This window comes from Amblyraja radiata, chromosome 37 (assembly GCF_010909765.2).
Source record: "Amblyraja radiata isolate CabotCenter1 chromosome 37, sAmbRad1.1.pri, whole genome shotgun sequence".
NCBI classification, from domain to species: Eukaryota; Metazoa; Chordata; class Chondrichthyes; order Rajiformes; family Rajidae; genus Amblyraja; species Amblyraja radiata.
Genome location: NC_045992.1, coordinates 15,076,953 through 15,091,734, shown reverse-complemented (window position 1 = coordinate 15,091,734; position 14,782 = coordinate 15,076,953). Strand labels below are relative to the sequence as shown.

General features: G+C 50.7%; 1 protein-coding gene across 2 annotated transcripts in view; it reads right to left on the bottom strand.

Annotated features, from left to right (window-relative positions):
• LOC116966349 overlaps nucleotides 1–14,050 on the bottom strand; it is a 45,949-nt gene extending 31,899 nt beyond the window's left edge. Inside the window, exons 1-2 of one of the 2 annotated variants that reach the window (XM_033012484.1) lie at nucleotides 14,044–14,050; nucleotides 13,795–13,881 (exon numbers count right to left, since the gene is read on the bottom strand). In XM_033012484.1, coding sequence (XP_032868375.1) covers nucleotides 13,795–13,806 — 12 coding nt within the window. In that variant the 5' untranslated portion in view covers nucleotides 13,807–13,881; nucleotides 14,044–14,050. Of the gene's footprint in view, nucleotides 1–13,794; nucleotides 13,954–14,043 lie in introns of those variants that run through there. The other variant, XM_033012483.1, reaches the window with a different exon arrangement.
• Nucleotides 14,051–14,782: the final 732 nt, after the last annotated feature.

Here is a 14,782-nt window from a genome sequence, read left to right as displayed (position 1 = left end):
CTGTTATCAGACCCTTGAACGAACCACTCAAACTCATTCCTCAATCTTTCAATCTACATCATTGTGGCCCTTGCACTTTGACTTTTTAATCTTCATTTTGTCTGTAGCTGTAACACTACATTCTGTACTCTATTTTCTCTACTGTTATACACATGTATGGTATAATTTATCTGCTTAACACACAAAACAAAGGTTTTTGCTATATCTCAGTAATACGGCACAGCGGAGCAGCTGGTAGTACTGCTGCCTCACAGCACCTGAGACCCGGGTTCAATCCTGAACACGGGTGCTGTCTGTGCGGAGTTTGCACATTCTCCCCGTGACCGCGTGGGTTTTCTCCGGGTGCTTGTCTCCTCCCACATCTCAAAGACGTGCAAGTTTGTAGGATAATTGGCCTGAGTAAATTTCCACCAGTGTGTAGTGAGGAGTGAATGAGAAAGAGGTCTAACGTTGAAGATCGATGGTTAGTGTGGACTCGGTGAGCCGAATGGCCTGTTTCAAAGATAGTCCAAGGGTCTCCAATGAGGTAGATAGTATCTCACGACCGCTCTCTAGTTGTTGATAGGATGGTTCAGTTGCCTGATAACAGCGGCCCCAAAACGTTGCCTATTTCCTTTGCTCCATAGATGCTGCTGCAATCGCCGAGTTTCTCCAGCCCTTTTGTCTACCTTCGATATTCCAGCAGTTCCTTCTTAAACAAATCTATTAGGGACAGGTTGGCAGTGATGTAAAAATCCAACAAAAGAAATGGGCGGCACTGTGGCACAGCGGTACAATTGCTGCCTTACAGCACCAGAGACCCGGGTTCAATCCAGACTACGGCTGATGTCTGTGCGGAGTTTGTACCTTCTCCCCATGACCTGCGTGGGTTTTCTCTGAGATCTTCGGTTTCCTCCTACACTCCAGAGGTGTACAGTTTGGAGGTTAATCGGCTTGGTACAAGTGTAAATTGTCCCTAGTGTGTGTAGGATAGTGTTAGTGTGCGGGGATCGCCAGTCGGCGCCGACTCGGTGGGACAAAGGTGCCAGATCTCGACACCCTCTGCAATCACAAAGGTATTACAGCACACCCTGGCATCATCGCCAGCCAAGTCTGCACAGGTCAGGCACGTAGCACGCCGGTCGAAGAGCCCACGGCTGTGGGTATTTGCTGTGGTCTCCAGGCAACAGAGCAGTGCATCTCCAAAAGCAGATGGGATCCCTGCCGAGATTGACAACCGCGGCAGGCTGATGAGCACAGACTGACCCAGCACGTCACATCCATCTGAGTCACCACCACCCCACCCCCAACCAACACGCTGCATTTCACAAGACACGTTTGTATTAACATCCTGTCTCTTTCTACATCCTGCTCATTCCAAAGTCCCTTTGAGCTAATGAACCAAAGTGCACTCTCTGCCGGTCCTCAATTTAGAGTATTGTGTTCAGTTCTGGGCTAAACGCAGTGGGAAAGACATTGTTACGTTGGAAATGGTGCAGAGAAGATTTACAAGGATGTTGCCAAGACTCAAGAGCTACAGGGAGAGGTTGAGCAGGCTGGGACTCTATTTTCTGGAATGCAGTAGGATGAGGGGTAATCTTATAGTGTACAAAGTCATGAGAGGAATAGATTGGTTAGACATACAGAATATCTTGCCCAGCGCGGGGGTATTGAGAAGCAGAGGGATTAGGTTTAAGGTGAAGGGGGAAAGAATTTATAGATATCCGAGGGGTGCATTTTTCACGTAGTGGTGGGTGTATTGACGAGCTGCTGGAGGAGGTCATGAGGCAGGGACTATTGCACCTTTTTAGGAGTAATTAAACAGTTACATGGATAGGACAGGTTTGGAGGGATATGGGCTAAATGCAGGCAAGTGGGACGTGTAGATGGGACATGATATTGGTCGGTGTGGGCAAGTTGGGCCGAAGGACCTGTTTCCATGCTGTATGACTCTATGACTCTGTTGCACAATGGGGAAGTTTCAATTTGGACACGACAAAATTGCAAAAGGACACAGATGACCTCAGGAAGGGTACAGTCCATAATGGCCCATTGTTGGCTGGGGGAGGTGAGATAATACGAGGGATAAGGATGCAACCGGTGGAACTGGTGGGACGACTTGGGAGGGGGAGGCTGGGGAGAGAGGTGTGAGGGGAGGAAATGCTGAAGTTAGCTGGAATTACAGACATCATTGTTCCTACCGCTGGGTTGTAAACTGACCAAGCGGATATGCGGTGCAATCAGCTGAAAGATCAATCGGAGTGTTTGTTTTGACACCAGTTATAACTAAATGGTGTCCCCTGTGCACAGGGGAAGCAGTCCTCAGTTCTGCACCAAACTAGTATAGAGTCACATACGTGGAAACAGGCCCTTCGGCCCAATTTGCCCACAACGGCCAACATGTCCCATCTACATTAGTCCCACTTGCCTGTGCTTGGTCCATATCCCTCCAGACCTGTCATATCCATGATAGGATGGTTCAGTTGCCTGATAACAGAGGCGAAGAACTGTCCCTGAATCTGGAGGTGAGCGTTTTCACACTTCGGTACCTCTTGCCCGATGAGATAGGGGAGAAGAGGGAGCCAACATGGTTGGCTTCTATCTAATCAGTGAGTTTGGCCAGCAAGCAGCTCTATTAGGGACAGGTAGACAAAAGTGCTGGAGAAACTCAGCGGGTGCAGCAGCATCTATGGAACGAAGGAAATAGGCAACGTTTCGGGCCCGAAACGTTGCCTATTTCCTTCGCTCCATAGATGCTGCTGCACCCGCTGAGTTTCTCCAGCACTTTTGTCTACCATATCCATGTACCTGTTATATTGGTTCTTAAAACTTACAACTAGCATGCTGGGTTGTTTCCCGCTCAACAGAATTACAGGCGAAAGCTGCATTTCACTAGGGTCCCGACCCAAAGCCACATGTTATAGTGTCAGATAGCACGGAAACAGGTTCTGCGGTCCAACTTGCTCCTGCCGACCACCTAAGTTTGGACCAAAGATCTTATTGCGAGCAAGATAGACCACTCGACGAAAAAGACGTAGTACGGTCATGGGCAGATTCATGGGTAATTTTCGGCCCCATTTCCGTAACCGGCTTCCGTCTCCGCACCAAAGATCCCATAGGATACTAGTGCGGAGACGGAAGCCGGTTACGGAAACATCCTCGTAAAAATAAAAGTTATTTGGTAAAAATCTTCTCATCATTTTCAGAATTGTAATTTATTAACACAAACCGTTCCCCCGCAACGTTGATTACACTGCGAGTCGGGTCGGGTTACTGAAATGGATGAAAAAAAGGCCCACGTTCCGTTCCGTTGCGTACTACACGTCAGCCCATTGCATTTAGAAGGAATGATCTATCTTGTTCTGCTATAGGATCTTTGGTTTGGCCCTTCACTGGTAATCAAGTACGCCCAGGGCTCTTTAAACATCAACATCACTCAATCCCTCACCATTTTACAAGCAATCTGCTTATTAATGATGCACATCAATGTGGATCACTTCACAGTTTTTTCAACTTCCTTTCCATCTGTTGTGTTCTAACCCACTCATTCTTCTTGTCTCTACCTCCTACACCCCCCCCCCCCCCTACACCCACAACATCTTACATTTTCCCCTATAATTTCCATGCTCTTTGATGATGTTTTTCAACACACCACATACATCAAACAGTTGGTGATGGCAGAGCTGTAGACGTGGTCTACACGATCTTCAGCAAGGCTTTTGATATGTTTGTAAGTTCACAAGTGATAGGAGCAGAATTAGGCCATTCAGCCCATCAAGTCTACTTCGCCATCCAATCATGGTTGATCTATCTCTCCCTTTTAACCTAATTTTCCTGCCTTCTCCCCATAACCCCCGACACCAGTACTAATCACGAATCTGTCTATTTGTGCCTTAAAAATATCCATTGACAGCCTTCTGTGGCAGTGAATTCCATAGATTCACCACCCTCTGACTAAAGAAGGTTCCACATGGTAGGCTGTTCTGGAAGGTTAGATCGCAAGGGATCCAGGGAGAGCTAGCTGATGAGATTGAAAATTAACTTCATGGAGGGAAGCATAGTGTGATGGCGGTTGTTTTTTTGCCATCGGTGATGTCCTCCCGACTGGAGGCCTCTGAGTAGTGGTGTGCCCCAGGGATGGGTGCTGGGTCCTCAATAATAAACCATAGACAGACACAAAGTGCTGGGGTCACTCAGCATCTGGGGTGGAAGATTGCAACCTTCACGTGGTCCGCCCTGTTTCGACGAATGCAATCAACCTGGCATGCACAATCAAATAAGATCAAATAGAACAAGTTGTTCTACACCTTTAGGCTGTGCACGCCATATGCAAGAAGATGACTCAGCATCTTAAAAGATGCTGAGTCAGTCAGGCAACATCGCTGGAGAAAATAGATAGGTCTAACAAACCAATACCAATAGCATGCAAAACAAAGTTCTTCACTGTGCCATGCCAGAGGAAACTGAGTGGCCGGTTTATGCCACACAATCAATACAATCAGTTTTATTCGTCACTTGCACATAAAGTGCCAATGAAATGAATTTGCCAGCAGCGGTACAATGAAAAAGAACACACAATACACAATAAAAATTTAACACAAACAGCATTTATCACTATGGTGGAAGGCATAAAATTTGGCCAGTCCTCCTCCATTTTCCATTTCCCCCCGTGGTCGGGACCTCAACCCTCCACCGCTGCGGGCATCCTTTTGATTGAAAGTCCAGGTAAGTCCTGAAACGCTGCCTCCCCCACCGGAGACCGCGGCTTCAGGTTGGTGCAGGACGGCAGTCGAAGATTTAAAGTTCGCGCCGCGCCGCAGCCAGAAGCAACGCAGACCGCAGGGGCGGCGGTCAAAGCTCCCCTCCAGGGGTCCCCGGCGGTGGTAGAAGTTGGCCGCGGGCCGACGGTGGTGGCTTCTTCTTCTCCCGGGTCCCCAACGAGGGATCCCAGGCTGCGGACGCCGCGCCAGCTGGAGCTCAGCCAACACCTTAAAACAGCCAACACCTTAAAACAGCCAACACCTTAAAACAGACAAGCTGATGGCTATATACATGTAGAACTAGATCCATCAACAACACAGCAATAGATGACAGCTCCATCCATCTTGTCAAAAGTCTCTCTGCTCTCACTGAGGGGGATCCATTTACATGATTCATAAATAGACATCATTTGCACATAATTCTCCTCCACTGATGCGTTTCTGCGGATACCGCTGCAACGTAGCTGTTGCATTGGCGTCAGTCATATTTAGTTTAGTTTAGAGATACAGCAGGGAGGCAGGCCCTTTGGCCCACGGAGTCCGTGCCGGCCAGCGATCACTCCATACGCTATCCTACTCACTAGGGACAATTTACAGAAGCCAATTAACCTACAAACCTGCACGTCTTTGGAATGTGTGAGGAAAACCGGAGCACCCGGACAGTCAAGGGGAGAACGTACAATCTCTGTACTGACAGCCCCCATAATCAGGTTGGAACCCGGATCTCTGGCTCTGTAAAGGGCCTGTCCCACTTACGCAATTTTTTTTCCGCGACTGCCGGCACCCGTCATAGTCTCGGCAGATCGCCGAAAATTGTCGCGGGGTGACACCTGTTTGGTCGTGAGTAGTCGCCCAAAGAGTCGTACCTTTTTCTGGTCACCGCTGGATATTCAACATTTTGAAAAATTTCGGCGACCTGCTGGAACGATGACGGGTGCCGGCAAGTCGCCGAAAAAAATCACGTTAGTGGGACAGGCCCTCAAGGCAGCAACTGTACCGCTGCAGCACAGTGCTGTGCCTGTACAGAACTCTTTAAGTGGAATAAATAGACTGTATCTGCTGAAAGGCACAGAGTTTGTTGTCAGTCGTGCCCGACTCAAAGTGGTGTAAATTGCTTAGTTTAGATTATTATTATTGTCATTTGTACCGATGTACAATGAAAACCTTTTTTGTTGCGTGTTATCCAGTCAAAGGAAAGACTGCACATGCTTACAATCAAGCCTTCCGCAGTGTACAGATACAGGACAAAGGGTATATACTTTAGTGCAATATAAAGACTGATATGGCCCTATGGAAGGCAGTTCAAAGGATTCCAATGAGGTAGATGGGAGGTCAGGTCCGCAGCTGATGAGAGGACTGTTCAGTTGCCTGATAACAAACAGCTGGGAAGAAACCGTCCCTGAATCTGGAGGTTTAGGAAAGAACTGCAGTTGCTGGAAAAATCGAAGGTAGACAAAATTTTTTGTCTACCTTTGAATCTGGAGGTGCGCGCTTTCAAATTTCTGTAACTCTTGCCTGATGGGTGAGGGGAGAAGAGGGAGTGGGGACATTGTCGCATCGTTGTTTGTGGAAAGTTTTTTTGCTGGGTGTTAATGCTGCATTTCCTCCGACAACAACTACACTTCAAACAAAAATAGACGTAAAATGCTGGAGTAACTCAGCGGGACAGGCAGCATCTCTGGAGACATGAAGCATCTTATATCCATGTTCTCCAGAGATGCTGCCTTGCTCCAGCATTTTGTGTATATCTGTGATTTGAACCAGCATTTGCAGTTCCTTCCCACACACTTCAAACAAAGCTGTGGTGAGGTTGGGCATTCTTGAGATGCAACCATTTCTAGTGACGCACTTTCTCCGTATTAAAACTGTTGTTGCTGCGATTCATCCTGCCCTGATGGTTCTTCCTCTCTCCATTATCCGCGCTCACAGAGAGTTGTGAGTCTGTGGAATTCTCTGCCTCAGAGGGAAGTGGACGCCAATTCTTTGGATACTTTCAAGAGAGAGCTAGATAGGGGTCTTAAAGATAGCGGAGTCAGGGGATATGGGGAGAAGGCAGGAAAGGGGTACTGATTGGGGATGATCAGCCATGATCACATTGAATGACGTTGCTGGCTCGAAGGGCCGAATGGCCTACTCCTGTACCTATTATCTATTGTCTGACCTGCCAGGCATATCCTACAGCCCTGCATATTATCGCATTTTACTCTCCCTTCTCACAATTTGCATTTTGCCATTAAACTATCAACCACAATTTATCCCCATGACAACCATGACCTCACCCTTTCACACGCATTCTCTGTCGCTTCAATCCCTACGCCCATTATCTCCAACTACAAAATGTTTTAGTTTAGTTTAGAGATACAATGCAGAAACAGGCCCTTCAGCCACCGAGGCTGCACCGACCTGCAATCCCCGCACACTAACACTATTTTACAATTCTATCAAGCCAACTAACCTATAAACCTGTATGTCTTTGGTGCGTGGGAGGAAACGGAAGGTCCCAGAGAAAACCCACGCAGGTCACGGGGAGATTATACAATCTCCGTACAGACAGCACCCGCAGTCAGGATCGAACCCGGGTGAGAATGACAATTTCCTCGCTTTTCCCAATTTTTACAAAAGACACAAACCTGAAACATTAAAGGTAGACAAAAATGCTGGAGAAATTCAGTGGTGCAGCAGCATCTATGGAGCGAAGGAAATAGGCACCGTTTCGGGCCGAACCCCTTCTTCAGACTGATGTGAGGGTGGGGGCGGAAAGAAAAAAGGAAGAGGAGGAGCCAGAGGGCTGAGGGAGAGCTGAGAAGGGGAGGAGACAGTTGGGACTACCTGAAATTAGAGGTCAATGTTCATAACTGGGGTGTAAACTGCCCAAGCGAAATATGAGGTGCTGCTCCTCCAATTTCCGGTGGTCCTCACTCTGGCCATGGAGGAGGCCCAGGACAGTAAGGTCCGATTGGGAATGGGAGGGAGAGTTGAAGTGCTGAGCCACCGGGAGATCAGGTTGGTTATTGCGAACCGAGCGGAGGTGTTCGGCGAAGCGATCGCCAAGCCTACGCTTGGTCTCACCGATGTAGATGAGCAGCGGATGCAATAGATGAGGTTGGAGGAGGTGCAGGTGAACCTCTGTCGCACCTGGAACGACTGCTTGGGTCCTTGAATGGAGTTGAGGGGGGAGGTAAAGCGACAAGTGTAGCATTTCCTGCAGAACCTGAAACATTAACGCTGCTTTTCTCTCCACAGATACTGCCTGACCTGCAGAGTGCTTCCAGCATTTTTACTTTTTACCTCAGATTTTCAGCATCTGCAGACTTTTTTTACATTCCAATCCTTGAGCTTATCAGACTCCAAAATGACAAAATATTGAAGTAGAACAGGGGACTGACTAGGAAGGAGGGTGAAGGATATGAAAAAACAGAATATAAAAGCCGCTGCTGTGGCTTAGTTGGTTAAAGTACCTGTCTAGTAAACAGGAGATCCTGGATGCCATAAGGGCAGCACGATGGCACAGCAGTTGCTGTCTTATAGCACCAGACACCCCAGTTCAATCCTAACTACAGGTGCTGTCTGTACAGAGTTTGTACGTTCTCCCTGTGACCACGTGGGTTTTCTCTGGGTACTCCGGTTTCTCCCTCACATTCCAAATACGTGCAGGTTTGTCGGTTAATTGGCTTCCGTAAATTGTCCCTAGTGAGTAGGATAGACCTAAAGTATCGGTGATCGCTGGGCAAAGCGCACTTGGTGGGCCGAAGGGCCTGTTTCCATGCTGTATCTCAAAATTAAACTAAAAACAAAATCTTGCAAGACTGATTGATTGCAGAGTTGCGAATTGTGAAGTGAGAGGAAGGAAGGGAGAGTAGAGAGCATACTATCCACACGCATCACAACTTCGTTTGGCAACGGCCCTGCCCAAGACCACGTGAAATTGCAGAGAGATGTGGATACATTGTAGTACGTCACACCATAGCAAAGAAATAGCATCACAAATAGCCTCTTCTTCATTGGCACTGTCTACACTTCACGCTGCCGACGGGAAAGCAGCCAACAATCACCTGACCTGAACTGAACCCAATTGAGCATGCCTTTTATACACTGAAGAGAAAACTGAAGGGGACTAGCCCCCAAAACAAGCATAAGCTAAAGATGGCTGCAATACAGGTCTGGTAGAGCATCACCAGAGAAGACACCCAGCAACTGGTGATGTCCATGAATCGCAGACTTCAAGCAGTCATTGCATGCAAGGGATATGCAACAAAACACTAAACATGACTACTTTCATTGACATGACATTGCTGTGTCCCTAACATTACTGTGCCCTGAAATGGGGGGGTTGCACGAAAGGTCACTGGGTCATAGGGCTCGACGCACGGAGCCGCTAAATCCAACTGGAAGACATCCATCACTTCCGGTATATGTTATTAATGCTAGAAACGCGTACTTTCCTACCTGTTAAAAACTGCCAAAATGTTGAATGTTTGCGCTGAAAAAAATTGTGAGAGTCGGGGTGAGTGTGAGAGGCATGTACCCAACTTTAGAATTCCAAAAGTGAAGTGAAATGAAGGTATAGAGAAGCGAGAACTGAAGGGACTACAGCAGCTAAAGTGCTTGGTAAACTGAAAATATTGGGAATTATCGCGTTTGCTCACTGTATTTCATCAAGTAAGGCATCATTTGTGTTTTTTCTTGATTCCTTTGGTATCTAAAAATTCTCAGAAGTGATAAATCTGTCTGTAAATTTTTCTTCAGATGCGTTTTCATTTTGTATGTAAAAACCCACGAGAACCATGGGCAATTTAAAAAAATTACAGCCAGATTTATCACTTCTGAAACTTTTTAGATGCCAAAGGAATCAAGAAAAAACACAAATAATGCCTTAGTTGATGAAATGCAGTGAGCAAACGGCCAATGTTCGCAAAGCACTCTGGCTGTTGTTGTCCCTTCAGTTCTCGTTTTTATCTACCGTCATTTCTCCTCACTTTTGGAATTCTGAAGTAGGTTAAATGTCTCATACGCTTATCCCGATTTCCATAATTATTTACAGCGCAAAAATTGACAATTTCAGCGGGTTTTAACGGGCCCGCTACGCTGGAAACAATGGTAAGTGACTACCTGCAGTTCATCGCGTGTAATCCATTTGGAGTAGCGTAGCAACAGTACGGGTCATGGGTCGTGACCCGACTGCCGTGAAACCTCCCTATAAACACAGCTGTAATTTCTACATGGTGAAACCAAAATGTATAAAAATGGCCTTTTATTAAAATCTGACAATGTGCACTTTAACCACATGTGATTTTTTTTAAATTACAAATCTCAAATTGTGGAGCACAGAGTCAAATAAATAAATGATGGGTCTTTATCCCAAACTTTATGGAGGGCACAGTATGTTCCACATTTGACAAATCCAGATGTACATTAGAGGACTTGCACACTAGTTCAGGAGTACAAGACGTCCCCTGCTCTGGGTTTAGTTCGTTAGTGCTGCTTTATGATGATACATGTCCGGGCATGACTATCAAAAGTAAACAAAGACTCTCTGGTTAACTATGACTCATCCCAAAACACCAGCCGACTGATTCCACCGTTCAGATCGAACGGCTGGTCTGGAAAACATTCGAACATAATGAGGAACGTGAGGAGGATATATGAGCCTTGCAGCCTGCTCCACAATTCAGCAAAACCACGGCTGGCTTCCTACCTCACAGCCAAGGAAAGATAGAACACAGGAACAGAGCCTCCCCACCCCTCCCTTCAGCCCACAATGCCTCTGCCGAACATGATGCCAAGTTAGATCCGAAATGTTACTTATTCCTTCTCTCCAGAGGTGCTGCCAGTCCCGCTGAATTACTCCAACATTTTGTGTCTATCTTCTGTGTAAACCAGCACATGATTCCAATTTAAATTGATCTCATCGACCTGAACGGGATCCATATCCCACTATTCCCTGTATTTGCACGAGCCCATCTAAAAGCCTCTTCTCTGCCACTATCGTATCTGCCTCCAGCACCAACCCCAGCAATGCGTTCCAGGTCTCCATCACCCTCTGTGTAAAAGACTTGCCCCACGCGGACATCTCCATTAAACTTTCCCCCTCTCACCGTATAACTATGCCATCTAGGATTGGACATTTCCACCCTGCGGGAAAAAGGTTCTGACTGTCTATCCTGTCTATGCCACTCATCATTTCATATACATCTTCCGGCATTATTCCAATACCCCTAAAATCTAGAATCTATCAATTTCTTGAATATATTCAGAAACAAAGAGAAAACCTACGTGGTCACGGGGAGGATGCACAAACACCGTACAGGCGGCACCCGTAGTCAGGATCGAACCCGGGTCTCTGACGCTGTGAGGCAACAACTCTACCGCTGCACTGCCCCTAAAGTGCTTACCAGAGGGTGGCTCACTGCAGAAACTGCCGAGGACGGAGCGGAGACAAATAGTACACTTTGTGACCAACACAAAGTGCTGGAGTAACTCGGCGGGTCAGGCAGCATCTCCGGAGAACATGGACAGGTCATAAGTGGTAAGAGTAGAATTAGGCCAATCAGCCCATCCAGTCTACTCCGCCATTCAATCATGGCTGATCTATCTCTCCCTCCTAACCCCATTCTCCTGCCTTCTCCCCGTGATCTGACACCTGTGCTTAAGTTTTAGGTCAAGTCCCCTCTTCAGACTAAGCGAGATATCAGCATAACCCTTACATAAATCGGGGAACACTGTCAAATGTCAACCCTGCAATAACACCACAGTAAACGAGCCTGGCTGTGGGATCGCCTGCCCCAGCCTTGACATGCCACCTCCTCCAAAACCCAGCAGAGGTACCCAACAATAGCACCTGCCTGCATGGTGCACAAAGGAGAGCTCAGTGCCCAGTCAAACGGCACCACGCTGGAGCAGAGCCAACTTGTAGTGAATCTCACTTCCCATACAGCTGCTCACCGACCCCAGAGATATAAACACTAAAGGCACCCCCCCCCCCCACCACACACATATCTAAACCCCTGCCCCCTCCACCCTCATGACAACCACAACCGCTTGCCATCCACCCCCTGCCACAGCCATTCAACTCACCCACCCACCTTCACTCCCTCTGCCCATCCGTTGCCTGCTTCCCACTGCCCCCTCCCAAACACCCAGCCCCCACCCCAGCCCCTGGCCCACCACCCCTTCCCCACTATGACCCCCCCCCCCAAGCCTCTGGATCCCCCAACCCACCCCCCAGTGCTCCTGCCCTCCCCAACTCACTGACATCCCCCACCACCTCCACCCCTCCCCTGGCAATCCCCACCCCTCCCCTCACCCCCAGCCCTCACACACTCCCTCCAAACACCTCCCCCATACTCTGACACACTCCCTCCAAACACCTCCCCCCCACCCTGATAATCCCCTCCCCCAAGGTCATGACCAACCCTCTCCCCTCCCCCCCTCCTCCCTCTCCTCTCCCCTCCCCTCACTCCCCTCTCCTCCCCTCACCTCTCCCTCTCCCCTCTCCCCCCTCCTCCCTCTCCCCTCTCTCCCCTCCTCCCTCTCTCCCCTCCCTCCCTCTCCTCTCCCCTCCCTCCCTCTCCTCTCCCCTCCCTCCCCTCCCCTCACTCCCCTCTCCTCCCCCTCTCCCTCTCCCCTCTCCCCTCTCCTCTCCACTCTCCCCTCTCCCCTCTCCCCTCACTCCCCTCTCCCCCCTCTCTCCCCTCCCCCCTCTCTCCCCTCTCCTCCCTCTCCCCCTCTCCCCTCCTCCCCTCCCCCCTCCTCCCCTCTCTCCCCCTCTCTCTCCCCTTCCCCCCCCCTTCTCCCCTCCTCTCCCCCTCTCTCCCCTCCCCCCCTCCCCTCCCCCATCCCCCTCTCCCCTCTCTCCCCTCTCCCCTCTCTCTCCCCTCTCCCCCCTCTCCCCCTCTCTCCCCCCCCCGTCCCCCCCCCCCCTTCCTTCCCCCCCCCCCCCCCCCCTCTCTCTCCCCTCTCTCTCCCCCCTCTCTCTCTCTCTCCTCTCTCTCTCCTCTCTCTCCCCTCTCCCCCTCCCTCCCTGCCCCTCTCCCCTCTCCCCTCCCCTCCCCTCTCCCTCCCCCTCCCTCCCCTCTCCCCCTCTCCCTTCATCTCCCCTCTCTCCCCCCTCTCCCCTCCCCTCCCCTCCCTCCCCTCTCCCTCCCCTCTCCCCTCCCCCTCACTCCCCGCCTCTCTCCCCTCTCTTCCCCTCTCTCCCCCCTCTCCCTCTCCGCCTCTCCCCCTCCCTCCCCTCCCTCCCCCCCCTCTCCCCTCCCTCCTCTCTCCCTCTCCCTCTCTCCCCTCCCTCCCCTCTCCCCTCTCCTCCCCTCTCTCCCCTCTCCCCTCCCTCAGCCTCCCTCGTCCTCTCCCTCTCCCCTCTCCCCTCTCTCCTCCCCCTCTCTTCTCCCTCTCCCTCTCTCTCCCCTCCCTCCCCCCCTCTCCCCCCGCTCCCTCCCCCCCCTCCCCTCCCCCTCCCCCCTCTCCCCTCCCTCTCCCCCTCTCTTCCCTCCCCTCTCCCCTCTCTCTCCCCTCTCTCTCTCCCCCCCTCCCTCCCCCCTCTCCCCCTCTCTCCCCCTCTTCCCCTCTCTCCCCTCCCCTCCCTCCCCCCTCTCCCCCCGCCTCTCCCCTCTCCCCTCTCGCCCCCCTCCTCTCTCCCCTCCCTCCCCCTCTCTCCCCTCCTCTCTCCCCCTCTCCTCCCCCTCCCCTCTCCCCCCTCTCCCCTCTCCCCCTCTACCCCCCCTCTCGCCGCCTCTCTCCCCCTCGTCCCCTCTCCCCTCTCCTGCAAGCCCCTCGTCCCCTCCCCCCCTACTCCCCCTCGTCCCCTCCCTGCTTCCCCTCCCCTCCCCTCTTCCCCTGCCCTCTCCCCCCCTCCTCTCTCCCTTCCCCCCTCCCCCCTCTCTTCACATCCCCTCCTAAGTCCCTCCACTCTCTACAGATCTCATCCACCTCCTCCCCTCATCCCCCCTCCTCCCTCTCCCCTCCTCCCCTCTACTCCCCTCTCCCCTCTCCCCTCTCCCCTCTCTCTCCCCTCTCCTCTCTCCCCTCACTCCCCGGGCCGAGCAGACAAAGCCTTTACCTGCAGCTTCATTTTCCAGCGCGGGTTGAATGGGCCCCGGGTGTTGGGGCCGCCCGCAGCCCCCCCGGGTGGGGTTGGGGCCCGGGGCTGGAGTCTGGAGCCTGGAGTCCGGGGGCCTGGAGCTCCCTCCCGACCCGACCCGACCCGACCCGCGCGCCGAGCGGACCCGAGCCGAGCCGCCCCGCCCTCCCGGCACCGGCGTGGACAGCGTGCGCGCCCCCGGGGGAGGGGGGTTGGCCGTGCTCGTACCCGAGGCCCGTGCGCGCCCCCTGTTGCCGCACGCGCACGCGCCCTGTTTGTCTAGTCAGGGGCAAACAAGTGTCTGGGGATAGTTTCCTTTTTTTTAAATGATTTTTATTAGAAGCAGTTGTACAAGAATAAAACACTCGGCATAGAGAAACATAGACATAGAAACATAGAATATAGGTGCAGGAGGAGGCCATTCAGCCCTTCGAGCTAGTACCGACATTCATTGTGATCATGGCTGATCGTCCCCTATCAATAACCCGTGCCTGCCTTCTCCCCATATAAAATTATAGAGTTATTGTACAGCTTCAACTTTAACCTTTTAACTTGAAAATAAGGGAAAAGAAAGGAGAAAGAACAAAAAAGAGAAAAAGTGAAAGGTGAAAAGATAGGACCACTAGACTACCAAAGTAGTGTGGCCAAAGAGTGAATAAAGATATAAAAGAGGAGAAGGAAAAAAAAGAAAAGAAACAAAAAGAAAAAAGTGGAGATATACCTGCCTCTCGTGTCACCCCCCCCCCCCCCCCCCAAATCCAAAGTTGTGTTGAGCCATACTATCCTTGTAAGAATTCGGTGAAGGGTGTCCATGTCTTGAAAAATTGATCTGGTTTTTCTGCCAAGACAAGCCTAATATTATCCAAATGTAGTGTCTCGGACATGTTTGTAATCCACATCTTAACAGTAGGGACTGATGTGTGTTTCCAAAAGGGGGGATAATTTCCTGGAGCACAGAAGACCCCAC